Here is a 14321-nt window from a genome sequence, read left to right as displayed (position 1 = left end):
ACTGAAAAGTGTCAATTCTAAAGTTTTAATACAGTATTTTGAATGAGCTGTGAATGTACACCACTCTTTTTATGCACAACCAGATGTCCAGAACTGTTGTAAGAAAAATGTGATTGTGAAATATTAGTGAATGTTGCTTTCTAACACTGAATTCTCATAGAGGAAACAGAAAAGTATCAGGAACGGGTTGTCATGCTTTTCATATGAACTGCAGATTTCATAACTTGCAAAACAGACTTTCAATTTACAGACATCAAGTTATTTCTGACATATATATTAATTTCCTGCACCTGAAGGGGGCGCCGAAAAATATTAAACATCCAGATATCTCTGATATATATATATCTGATATATGAAAGTCATGCAGCTGAAGGGCATATATATTGTTTGATATTTTAAAGAATGCGCCCGAAGGGCGCGCCGAAAAATTTTAAACATACAGATATCTCAGATATAAGTATGTCTGATATATTAAAGTTTTGCACTAGGACTGGGCTCTGAAAAATATGTCTTATTATCATTAAGTTACATATGTGCCCGAAGGGTGCGCCAAAATGCAACTGCATGTTTGTCGCTGGCACAATGCATTTTATGCAAGTATGAGCCATGTCGAAATTCAAAAACACACTGATCCCCCCCCCCCCCATTCGGCATTTCAAAAACATGGTACCCCCTATCACCAAAGTCAAAAACAAGGTGACCCCCCATGAATCCTCCGCCCCCCCCCGCCCCCCCCCCCACCCCCCCCCCAGGCCGAAGAAGACTTTATGAATTGCACCTGTTACAACCTGATCCAAATCTTGACCTAGAAGGCGTTTATATCATGTCTGAGATAGCGTTCTACATTCGCACCATAAATCGGAAGAAAAAGTGTGACATTGCACTAAAACGGTCACTACTCTGACAATTTGATGCCCCAGTCAAGAATGTAAGATGTATAATAATAAGATTATCAAAAAAATACCTCAAAGGATGCACTAGCGATATGCTGCACGGATGTCCTGGTGCATCCTTTGCGCTATTTTCATAATTAATAACCTCAGATTATGAAAGATACGCGCCCGAAGGGCGCGCCGAAAAATGAAACTGAATGAAGAAAGTTACATCCCAAAAGGGTTCTTGCTGATACTGTGATAGATTTTTTTTTCTTCCACATTAGCTTGCCAGGTTTTTTTTTTCATTAAGTCATTTAAGGCACAACTTTTTTTCCCCTTGTATCTGCTGGGAATCTTTTTTTTTTCAAATATCTTCCAGACCCCCCCCAGGATATCAAATGGTCCACCCCTTAAGACAAACTTTGATAACGAGGGAAAATATCATCACTATGCGTGAACCTTCCATGACACAGGTCACCGTTGGTGGCGTGTAGGGCTACGAACAGCTGTTTTCCAGTGGCAAGCACCATGCGCGGATTGCGTGCCGTGCATATTGCAAATTTAATGGCCAGATTAACCAAAATTCTTCCACTCTGACCATGAACACGACTTCTTACATTATCGTGAAGTAAATGCCGGTACAAAGGTTATCTGTGACAACAGGACGACTTGTCAAGTGATCCTACGCAGCTCGCAGGAAGTCAGTGAGTAGAGCACTGTACACTCTAATAGGCCAGGTATGCATAAAATATTGCAATCAAATACTCGATCGACTTCAGTTCATCATGTACACTGTAATCCCGTCGATATCTTCATTTGTATTGACATAGCTCAGGGGAGGGAGTGGTCCTTTCATACTTCCTTGAAGTTGGATAGCGATCCACCAATATCGAACAAAGGGCTGTGGTTAGTGTAGCCATGGAGTTACTACCTCCATGGTGTAATGATGTAGCTGTGGAAACGCAGCTAGCTGTGGCGGGGCACAGGGAGCTCTTCCTCCTTGTTTATGTGTGTTTGTGTTTGTTTCTTTGTTATTCTTAATAAAATAACAGCGAAAAGCTGCATTGTTTATATTTGTCAATAAAGACGAGGTTATTTATTTGTTTGCTTGTTTGTTTGTTTATATGTATTTCCAATGGTTAGGTTAGGGTGAGGGTTAGATGTAAGTCACTCCCTCTACCGGTATATTACCAGACAAGGGGAGCAACTGGGATTCCAACATCTGTATTTTCAAGTCAACAAAAACACCAAATAAATGCCAGACAATTCAAATATTGGGTCTGTGGTGGCAGCATGTCCTGTACTTACCACACCTATCCTGTAATTCGATGGAAAGGGCAAAAATCGGGGATATTTCGCATCTTTCTCCTTTGATTTGTACAGTTTGTACGGCAAAAGTTAAGTATCACACTTTTGCAGGTTAACCCTAACCCTAACCGTAAATTGACAAATACCGTATAAACCAGCTTTTCTCTGGTATTTTATTAAAAATAAATAAACAAATACAAACACTTACAGACAAACAAACACAGACACTTAAACAAGGAGGATTCAGAGCTTCCCTTGGGCGGGGTAGCGTGGGTCTATGCAGGTCAACAAAAGGTCAACCCTGCCACAGGGTTGACCTTTTGATGATCAGCATAGACACATGCTACCCGCCACAGACAGCTGCGTTTCCACAGCTATGTTGGTTAGTGTTACTCTACTCTCTCACTCTTCCTAGCTGCAGTGCTTGAGCTCGAGGTTTTGCCTGGGTATGAGGTTCAGACGGCATTGCAGACTCTTGGTTTGCTCTCTGATTCAAATACCCTGGCAAAACCTCGATCCACAGCCATGCAGCTACTCTCAAGCCATCAGTGTCAATGTCAAGTTCCACAGAAAACTACTGCCTTTGGCCACATCCTGCACATCTCATGTCACTTCCCTCGTCCCATAAAAGTGTGACTGCATTATGGTCACTCTACAGTGATGCGTATGACAAATTCATGGCTGGGATACTGGTCTTTGTGAATGATGAACCTTTCGTAGAGAGAGTCTTAAATGCATACGATTGCATAACCCTGGTCTGAGCATTTCTTCTTTGCTGTGCAAGTTAGGTCTTTTAAATCATAATGCATATGAAACCTGGAATGGATATTGGAATGAATTCATTCCAAATGGGAAACTCCAACTGGAAATTTTCAGCCTTTACTGAAAAGACCTTAGTTATTTTCCCTTCATGTAATAATTTGTTTATAAAGATAGGCTTTCTTGGTTATTCAGTAACAATATTTATCGTACATGCTATGTCTGTATTGCCATTTTTCTTTTGTTCAATAAGTGTAGATATGAACTGGTATTTTAACATGTTAAAGCATAGATCCTCGTTTTTCTTGACGGTCTATGGTTAAAGTAAGGATTATATCTTCAGTCTGACTGGAACTATTTTCAGCTTGGAGCAAACACTGAGATGTTTACATTGAAGAGCCTAGCAAACTGAAATTAAAAATCTCTGAAACTGGTCTCATTAAAATAAAAATTTGTTTTTTACTGTCAGTTTTGGTGACTCTATTTAATTTCAAGTATCTATGCTTAAATAAAAACACAAAATAAAAATTTGCAAGTATTTTGACCAAAATATACTGTACATGATACAATATCAGTTGCCATGGTGTTTGGTATGTTGTCTGTGTTTAGCTCAAGCTGAAAGTGGATCATGGCTGATCAGCTTTTTTCAAATTCTGGACGAGGAGAGGTCATGTTAATCCAGGTAGTGAAACGACTCACCGACAAATCCTTTGGAGGACGTTTATCGTCAAGAAAGTACAACTGGGGCAAAATCTCAAGGTCAACACGACACCAAGCCAACACTCATACTATTGAATTGTTGTGAAAATGGCAGCAGCAACCACAACAACAACAATACCGGTATCACAAAATGGTATGACAATTTTCAAGTGTCACACAAAGAAATGGATGACTTCATAAGACACCAAATTCCTAAGAACACCATCCAAAAGTACCAAAGTGACATAAATCAGCTTCAAACACGGCTAACTTTGACCCAGGCCAAATACTGTGAGGTGTGCCTAATCCCACCGAATGAACTTGACCAACTTCTGAACAAATATTTCTATGGTACAAGAAAATGAGACAGAACCCAATATGAACCAGTGACATTGCACAGTTACTTGAATTCCATTGATCATGTTTTGCGTGAAAACAAATCAGTGTAGTGTAAAAACTGATGCTCCCTTTGAAGGCACTTGATGAGTCCTGTCTGCTACAAAGGGAAGACTAAAAGCTATGGACAAGGGCAACGTGCCGAATGAAACCGAAGCACTTACTGCTGATGACATTGATGAAGTCTACAACACAGGCCAGCATGGTAAGCATTGCCAGTCAGCGCCCATCAGTGGTTCCTCATTACCCAATTCAGCCTTTGAGGTGAACATTAACACTACAACATGGGTAACTGGGTGATATTGTTGAGGGGACAGAAGTGGTTGATGATGACACAGTGAAACACATCGAGTACAACATCGAACGCCATGAGACAAGACAAGGAGAAACTCATGAAAACACCAGAAAAATAAAGCCCAGACTGTGCGAAAATAAAGCAAATCTAGATAGCTGTCCTGTCACTGCCTTCAAGAAATTTGTTGACATACATCCAAAGTCAATGCTCGCTGTTGATAATCCAGTCAGCCATGCCATAAATCACAAAGTATATGGCGATGTCAACTGGTACGAGAGCCAGCAACTTGGTATCAATCCCACCGAGGCCTGATGAAAGCCATGCCACTGGCTGTGAATCTCAGTAGAAAGCAAACTTCTCAGCTCAGAAGACCCTCTTGACAGAACTTAATAATGCAGACGTACCTCCAACTCAAATCATGCAATTCTCAGTGCATAAAACTGTCAATATTATCACCCACACTTTCACAGAAGCAGCAGCTAAAAATGTCCACCATCATGATCATGAGCAACATGAGTTTTGGCAAATCTTACTCTCAGCAAACTATATCAACAACAGTGAACACAATGAACACTAATGATAAAGATGAAACCCAAAATACTCAATTAAGTTCACTGTTTGGTGCTGGCACCACGATGACAGGTGGTACATTCAATATTACAATCAATCAGCAACCCAAATCCCATTATACAACCAAGAGTAAACCCAAAAGAAAAAATGCATTTATGTGCTTGATTCACACAAAAGTGATTCCCAGAATTAATTATGTTGTTCTCGAAAGTTTGATTAGTCACACCTTGTTAAATTATTGTCATGAAAGTCAAATTTTACCCTTCAAGTTGTTCCGACTGAGTGTATTGACTATTTAGGCAAGCAAAATTTAGACAGGGTAAATATGTTTTTAAAATGTTTATTGTTATGAGACCAAATGTACATCAATAAATTTAAAGTTATATAGTGTACTCACTTCACATGTTGTCAACTTTGTTCCCCATCTGCTCACGGACTAACTGCTACTATATCCAGATAGTATTTGTGGATGAGCGAGAATGATTGATCAACATTTTTGTGCTGAAAACCACCTGATCAGGACATGGCAAAGCAGGTCACCAGCCAGGTCACCATTAATTCAGTGATCTCCCCAGGATTTTCTGATAGAGTGGCGGCTAATTTGCATAACAATAAATGTAATTGTTATGGTAATGAGTTTCTATTGTTTACCAAAAATTATAGAGTGGCGGCCACCACTCTATAATAGCTCTGGGGAGAACACTGTAATTGTAGGGTTCTGTGGACCACATGACTTTTTAAAGAGTTCCTCATATTTTGAAATATGAAAAGCAAATAAGTTCCTTCAAATTCTACTGCCTGAGTCTAATAATCATTTCACACTTGTTGGTGAAACCAACGCTAACGACTAAATATTGAAACTTTATATGCTAGAAGGATAGTTTGCTGTCGCTTTCGCTCATAGTTTCAGAGAGGTCAAATGAAAAAATGGTCACCTAAACACGAATGTATGCTAAAGGGGTGTTGTATTCTCATGATGTATCCATGATGTGTTGCTGCATAACTCCTCAAAATACAGACACATCACTCGAATACGACGTATTATCAACCAAACTTTATGTAATAAACCCCTGGTGTTGTGTACCAGTAAGTGTGTGTGATCAACAGCTGCAACCGTTGCCAACCATTTTGTACTGCAATGGAAGGTGCATCAAAATTGGTTCAAATGCACTTGACTATGAATATATCACAGGCTAAGGTCCGTAAAAGCTATTGAATATTGTGCATACACACACTCTGGCTTGCAACATGTAACCAAATGTGAGCAAAATGTCATTGACACGATTTATATTTATATTTATTTATTTCACAGATATGACAGATATTGCAATGGGTGATAGGCTGGACCAAACCACAGATGGCCGTCTTGCCAGCACTTCCTACATCGCATTGGCAGAGAGGGGATTTTCAGATACAGTACTGAACTCACTGAATGGGTTACGTGAACAGGCCATCTTGACTGATGCTATAATTTGTGTTGAAGATCAAGAGCTTCACTGTCACAAGGTAGTGCTGTCTAGCTGCAGTGATGTTTTCTGTCAGATGTTCTCAACAAGTACAAACGACACAACTCAGAGAATACATACAAGCATTGTCTCTGCAGATACAATGAGGCAGCTGGTCGATTTTGTGTATAAAGGGAAGGTGGAAGTCCAAAGGAGTGATGTGAAAAAGCTTGAAGTAGCTTCCAAATTGTATGGAGTTTGTAGTTTGAGCCAACTGTGTGAAAGATCCCTAGTAACTGTCAAACAAGAGCCTGTGTTGGACTGTGTTGGAAGTGATGATGTTGAAGCAGGGGGCAACAGAATGCAGAAATGTCAGTACTTGACTCTGGTACTCCTGCTGACATCGTTGAGAGGGTGAGGGTAAAAGAGGAGGACAATTCAGGAGAGATTGGAGAGAAAATTTACACAAATGATGGAAATGGTTATGAAGCCATGGATTGGAAATCCAATCGTCATGGGAACCGTGCCATTAACTCTTTTTCAACACAGTGCCAGTCAGCTAGTGATGATGGAAATCAAGGTCATTGTCAGCTTGATAAAGGTGAAAGGTCAGATGCTTCTGGTGCAAAACAATGTCCGGAGAAAACCATAACAGTGAAAACAGAGCCCTTTTCTCCTGATGATCCTGAATACTGGCACTCAAGTAGATATCAAGATGGTGATGCAGATTTTAACACAATGAGAAACAAGCAGTCATCAGCAGATACAAGTGAGGATCTCCAAGATGGAAGTGATAATGATGACCAGCAGTTCTACATAGCAACAGAGGTGAGTGATGTTGCCATGGCCACAGATGGCTCATTCCAAGGAGTGAGAGGAGGAAGTACAGAACTGTCCTCTGTGGCAACAGAGCGGCTTGCCACTATCCATGGCGGAAACAGTGATAGCGACAACGCATGGCAACTGAAGCACGGAGGACATGAAGAAGAGTCCCAAGTTGCATCACAGTGTAGTAACACTTCATCTTATTCTCGCACTCCGATAAAAAGATCCATCTACCCCATTTACAATCGAGCAGCTACATGGAATGTCACATCAAGGGCATGTCTGACAGATGCAGAGACAGCCCTAGGAAGAGATACAGACAAATCAACTGAAGCAATGCCTGAACCTGTACATGAAATTGATGCTGAGTCACAGTTTTCTAGAGAAGGAGACAAAGATGCCATGGACCATGCCGAAAATGACATGCAGTGTAAATGTGTTCAATGCATGGGCTCTGTACAGAGTGTGGAATTAATTCAATGCAGAGCTATGCTGAAACTTCCCATGGGGAAAGATTGTGGCGAGTTCTTCAGATCCCTTGCTCTATTCAGACTTCATGAAAAGCATCATAACATGGCGGTGTCAAGGGTAACCTGTCCATCGTGTCTCCAGACTTTTCCATTGTTCGGTAACTGTGGGGAACACTTCTGGAATGCCCACAATGATGGAACCACATGGCAAGATGATGACCCTCATTTACCAGCAGCTGAATCTGAAAATTACATCCAGGAATACTCTGAACAACAATCTGAAAATGATGTGGGGCATAACATGGAACCACAACCACAATTTGAAATATTGGCTTCTGAAAATCAGAGTGATTCCGTTGTCATAAATACTTGCAGTGAATCTCTTTCCAGCAGAAATTATCGCAGCGAGGTCAGCAGGTCAAAACATTACACATGCAAACTATGTGGTGAACTGTTCAACCCATTTTCACTTTTTTGTTTGCATGTAAAGCAACGAGCACAGGGTGTATCAACGAATACATGCCCTATGTGTGGGCAGACATTCTCTAGTTTCTGTAGTCTTGGAAGGCATTTCAAGAATGTCCACAAAAACAAAATTACATCTGTCAATGTGATTTCTATAGGAAATACTTCTGGAAATAAACCAGGGGATTATTCTGAGCAAGGACCAGAAAGTGGTTCACTATCAAGTCAGAGTATTGATGGCTCAGTGAATGGTGCATCCACTGACGATGAAGATGCAGCTACAGATGACGAAGGAAACGGGACCATCATCAAACGTAGCAAATACTGGTGTCAAAAATGTGATAAAAATTTTTTTAAGGTTTTCACATTCAAGATACATGAAAGCCAGCATGAAAAAGGACTGTCTCAGCTGCAGTGTCCTTTGTGTGGCTGGGACTATGCACACATCAAAGGTGTTTTAAATCATTTTAAGAGACAACACAAAAGTAAACTAGAGGAGTGGGGAGGAGGAAAATAAACGAATCACAAATCTCAGAGGCACACTGCATTGTGGGGTGGGGCAAAGGTCAAGTGGGCATCAACCAGCGCTCACTTAGGTAACTACCGTAAACAATACGCACAACCCACGACAATCACATGGAAGTTCTCTCGCTCAACAGCAATGCATTGAATTTCTCAGAGTTTTCTTTTACCGTTCATGTTTAATAATACTTACTTGTATGGGTTACAACTGGTTAGCAAATTTATACCGAAAATTTACAACCGGATAGTGGTCTACGCTCTCCCGATGTGCGCGACCATAGGCGCTTCTTTTTCCGTAGCTACGATTCAGACATGGAGCATAGTGCGATAAGCAGGAAGTCACTAAATTTATAGACAGAGAACAAAAAATGATCATTGTGCAGTTATGCGGTATTCATGAGTGTTTCCGACCAGAAACGAATTTTTTCACAGAATTTCTCTTGATGTCCAAATACGAGGTGCAACTATCGGGAACTTGGTAGGCCTGTAGGGCCTAAGCTTACAGCTAACTCTGTGAGTGCGTATCGAGAACGGATACAACAACAAGAACTTCGCAGCAATGACAATGATAATTTGTTTCTAAAGCGTCAATATCCATGGTAATGTGATCAAGGACACTGACTAAAATTTACAAATCACAAAATTTAATGAAACAAACAGCAAACATCAGAAGCTGGGGCTAAAAAGCAGATTTAAAGAAGAAAGGTCTTACATTAGTTTTTAAAGTTGACAGGCTAGGAGAACGCCGAAGATGGAAGGCTGTTTGTGAGTAGGGAAGCCACTACACTAAATGACCAATCTCCATATTTCTCATTTTGTGTGAGCCATCAGACAAAGTCTTAAGTCTTAACTGATCAACTGACATCAAGTTACGACTAGACCAGGAATATACAGTGAGATCGTATTTGAAAGATAACTGGGAGCAAACCCATGAATGCACTGAGTGAAGTCAAACTTTGGCTCATACTATCCTTAATGAAACGATCAACTATTCTCTTACCAAATAAACAATAAAAATTGGGGGGTGGGGTGTCACTGTGCAAATTATGGTTGTAGAGAAACAAAAACCCAAGATTCACCGATGTTCAAAATTCAAAATAGTCGCCTTCTCAGTGATAACTCGGGGAGAAAAATAAAATTTTCTTTTTTTAAAAACTATGTCGGTGAAAACTTTTTTTTTACACCAGAGCTTTAAAATGAACCCCCACAAGTGGCATATCAGAAAAGAATTGTACAAGTTTGAGAGTCCGAATATTCATGCTACCTTTAAAGTCAGGACTAACATCTTATCTTAAAAAACAATTCGCTGTTTTGTCGGCAACCAATGCAACCAAACTGGTCTGTACTAGAAGAGAATAGTATGGTTGACATTATCAAATGCAGCAGAAAGTTCAAGTAAAACCAAGAATAAGCTTACAAAATACCATTTGTAACCAGTTTCATTACTATGACAACATAAGTAATCTCTGTCGGCAATAAACTTACGTTAAGAATCTTCCATTAAAAACAACAAATTTTAAACAGGTCGATTTTTTTTTTTAGTTTCCTGATTCAGGTTTTTAAGGAGTGGTTTGACAACGATTACAAGCTTAAAACTTTAAACTTAAAGTTATGGCACCAGACTGCAAAGAGTCGTTGAAAAATTCAGTAAAGATGCATCATAGAGCATTCCTACAATAACAAGGCAATTCTTAAAAAGCTCTGCGATTGTAAAGGCGAAACAATAATGGGTTGATGGCGAAGAACGACTCATGTTATGCATTTTATCAGCAGTTGTGGGTTTAAAAACATCGGAAATCTTTGCAAAAATATTTTATGGCCTGATGTTTTCAAGTTTCGTTCACGAAGGTATTATACGGTGCCTCAACTTGCCGTAAATGGCCTACTTTAATCGATGTTAGGTAGTTCATTACTGGGTCATTACAAGTCGCCTGTGGTCTATTCCGCTCTGTGTCTATGCGCACTATAGACATGTGTACATATGCCTGAGAAGTTCTTCTCATGCATATGTATACACGTTTATGGGGCACATAGACGCAGAGCGGAATAGACCGCAAGCGACTGCGGTCATTACTATGTCATCCATGATTGTTATCTGCAACAAACATATCTAGAAAGTTTCGCGTTTTCTGAGACAACATTAATGTTCTCACAAGTAGGCTAAACCTGTCAAGTTTTGTTGAAACTTCCAACCACTTGGAGTGTTTAAAAGAAGTTTACATTCAACCCATTACCATTTCCATGGACCTCAATCTCGAGGTCACATTGAGTCACAAACCCAGGAGAGTGTATACTGTTAAATTTTCGGTTTATAAAGAAATAAATTTGTTAAACACTTGTAATCCACACAAGTAAATAGTATTGATCACAAGTGGTTAATAAAAAACTCTGAGAAATTCAATGTGATTGTTGTGGGTTGTGTGTATTGTTTACGGTAATTATGTAAGTGAGCACCTGTTGATGCCCACTTGACCTTTGCCTCCACCCCACAATACACCGCGCCGCTGAGATTCGTGATTCATTTATTGTACCTCTATCAGCAGATGGCTCAGACAATGAATAATGAGTTGAGCAAAATGATGTTCAGCATTCAAACTCTGATGAAGATGACGCAATTATCATCAAAATTCATTAGAGAGTCTCCAGTTATAGCAAGTTCATCCCAATTCAAACATTTCCGCTGTGAAACTCTTAAAAGCAACTCAAGGTCATTCCCTATTGTGAAACATGTTGGAGCTGCCTAATGTTGATTTTAGGAATGCACACGTCCGTCTTGAAAGGGTGTCTGGATTGATCTTTTTCTGTGTATTACATCGTTAGACCGATATGTGAATGTGTTTCTCCAGGCATTAGGAGTATCGAAAACAGGCAAGTGTGGGACCAAGTGCAGGAAATGCAGAAAGTAATACGGTATATGGAACTTTGCAGGAACATCCCGCAATGTGTAAAACATGGGACTCTACGGGACTGAGCTCGCCCAGTGCTATAAATGGGAATAGCACAAAATCACGATGTTGACAAATCACCATTTTTGAGTACAATTTTGCGCCATAGGGGACCACACGTAATCACAGTGCCACATCTGACAGGACATCATGAAGAATGGACTGTACAAAAATTAAATTATTCCTCTAATTGACAAGTGACAATTTTAACCATGATAAAGAGACTTAAAAATTGCTCAGAACATTGACAAGGCAAAAAACTTTCCTAATTGTAGCACATCTTCAGAAATGGTAGAGAAATACAGCCAGTTTGTTTCATAATAAACGTTCATGCAAGGGACAATGCGTTGGATCAAAGTTACTTCATACAGTACATGTAAGCCATGGTTATACATGTACCTAAAATGGAAAAGATGATGTCTCAGATTCTCTCATGTATCAATCCAGATGAACCACATCAGCTTTTAACCATGAGTATATGTAAAAAACAATACATAAAAAAATTACTTTCAGCATACATGACAGAGCATATATAAATCGAGACTTCTTAAAGGTATACTGTCACCTATTCCAATTTTGCCACAGTTACCATGGAAAGAGAAAATCTAACCAATCACAGATTTTAAGCAGGTGGCCGCTCTTTAAAAACAGGGCCCTCACATTTTGAATACCAAGGTACGCCCCTTTGACCATATATGGGCATATTCAGATTACAGGTGACTGTATACCTTTAAAAGTGAACTTATCACTGCCATATAAACATAACAGGTATATGTGCAAGTTTCTGGGTTTGTTATAGTCATGTTAGAAATTAGGTCTTTTAGCTCGGAAAATTTAGAATTGAAAAGAAAACAACTCAGGCATGATGTCACCATGCCGTTCTTTGTAGACTCCCTATACATGAGAAAATTATATGTATTTTTGTCATATACATCAAACATTGCATAAGATTTTACAAGAGACTGCAGCAAATACAGCATTGCTAATTTTTGATTAGGCCAAAAATGAAAGACCTGATTCTGCAGGATCAGGATATGCATCATTTGGAAGCTTTTTTGTCACTTTTTCCTGTAACACGATTGTAACTAATTTGGGATGATTGGATGGTGATGCCGATTTCATCTACAAATGTCATCTCATCTGCTTTTCTTTTTACATTACACACTTGTTTTGATGAGTAATTTGTAATATTGCGACATTCAGCTATACGGCACCTAACACTTTTGAGAAATTTGAAAAATATGAAAATCCAATTATCCCAAATTAGTTCCAATCATGTTCTGTATAAATGGATCGGAGATTGACAATAAAGAAAATGATGTAAAAAGTCATAAGATATGCTTAGCTTTTTCATGTACCTCATCCCCCAAGAATATAAACACAAAAAATTAATCATATATTTCAAAGCAGAGTGAAGATTATAAACAATTGTGTGTCATTTCTCCATTTCTGAAAAGAGGCTATGATCTGAAATGAGTCGGGTGTGCAGTCTTTCAATGCAAGAGCTTTCACCAAGATAAACTACTTTGTATTGTAAAACTGTTTTATTGTTACAAAAATAATCACAATCATAACCCATCCACAAACTGATAATCTGATAACCAGACATGTCCCAAGTACACCAACAAGATCTAAAAAGGATGATAGTTTCATGGAGACCAGTGCGGTAATAGTTGAAAAACCTGTTAATTCCCCTTTGTTTGCTGTTAAAATCTCCACAATTAGGACCCATGGAAGGGTTATTTTTGTGCGTAATGGCTCCTATGACATTTGTCATTTTATCCAAGACAAGATGTTCTCCTTAGCATTTCTTGAGCCTTGTTTTCACTCACGGTGCTAATCAAATTTCTTGTACATGTGCGAACTTGAAACCACCCTTTTCTAACAAGTACATTTATTGCAAGTTTTATATCGGGAAAAAATTATTCACAGTTCTGTCATAGACTCTCACGCATGTATAGAGGATCAACATTTTTGGCAAAATCATCCATTGAAATCAAATTTCTTGTACACTTGGTTTAAGTAGGTTAGCAGTAATACATTTGTGAAAACTTCAAATAAATAGAATACTATTATAAATCCATACACACTTTATACGTAGGTTTCTGTTCATTCATGCTACCTATAAAATGAAATTACCAGTCATAGGCGGCAGCAGTCTATTGAAGACGTGCAGTCTATTGAAGACGTTTATGTTTTTTTTTTCCTTGTGAATCCTGGCAATTTGTTTTTGCATTCTTCCTTCAAAGAATTTTTTTTAATGCAGCGATGTTGCAAAATCAAATCTGTTTATCATACATCAACGGACTTGTACATAAGGGACTGGTGAGTTTCTTTGCCCTGAAGGGACGGTGGATTATTTTTTGCCGACGTCAAAAAGTGGCTGACCCCCCCCCCCCCCCATTCCAACTTTCGAAAACAGGGTGACCCCCTGCGCACGACATAGGTAAAACAAAAAGTGGTGATTTTTGGAGTATATTTTAAACATTCAGTCATTCAGTGTTTTAATGAAATTTGTTGTCATGTCAGTTGTAAGATAGGAACTGAAAAGTGTCAATTCTAAAGTTTTAATACAGTATTTTGAACGAGCTGTGAATGTACACCACTCTTTTTATGCACAACCAGATGTCCAGAACTGTTGTAAGAAAAATGTGATTGTGAAATATTAGTGAATGTTGCTTTCTAACACTGAATTCTCATAGAGGAAACAGAAAAGTATCAGGAACGGGTTGTCATGCTTTTCATAT

The 14321-nt window shown here is 39.1% G+C and overlaps 1 protein-coding gene across 2 annotated transcripts; it reads left to right on the top strand.

Annotated features, from left to right (window-relative positions):
- Positions 1-1343: 1343 nt before the first annotated feature.
- Positions 1344-12908, top strand: LOC139115348 (uncharacterized). Of its 2 annotated transcripts, none has more exons than XM_070677388.1 (2): positions 1344-1579; positions 6215-12908. In XM_070677388.1, the coding sequence occupies exon 2, from the start codon at positions 6717-6719 to the stop codon at positions 8622-8624; it is 1908 nt and encodes a 635-aa protein (XP_070533489.1). In that variant the 5' UTR covers positions 1344-1579; positions 6215-6716; the 3' UTR covers positions 8625-12908. The 2 variants fall into 2 exon arrangements, with proteins under 2 accessions (XP_070533489.1, XP_070533488.1); XM_070677387.1 differs by having other exon boundaries at positions 1345-1612.
- Positions 12909-14321: the final 1413 nt, after the last annotated feature.

The sequence above is a fragment of the Ptychodera flava genome, chromosome 17 (assembly GCF_041260155.1).
Source record: "Ptychodera flava strain L36383 chromosome 17, AS_Pfla_20210202, whole genome shotgun sequence".
Classification (NCBI taxonomy): Eukaryota; Metazoa; Hemichordata; class Enteropneusta; family Ptychoderidae; genus Ptychodera; species Ptychodera flava.
Note: the sequence above shows the minus strand (reverse complement) of the source record. Positions and strands in the feature narration are given on the sequence as shown.

Excerpts from the sequence above, each read along its gene's own strand:
- LOC139115348 (XM_070677388.1), top strand. The coding sequence starts at position 6,717 with ATGTCAGTACTTGACTCTGGTACTCCTGCTGACATCGTTGAGAGGGTG.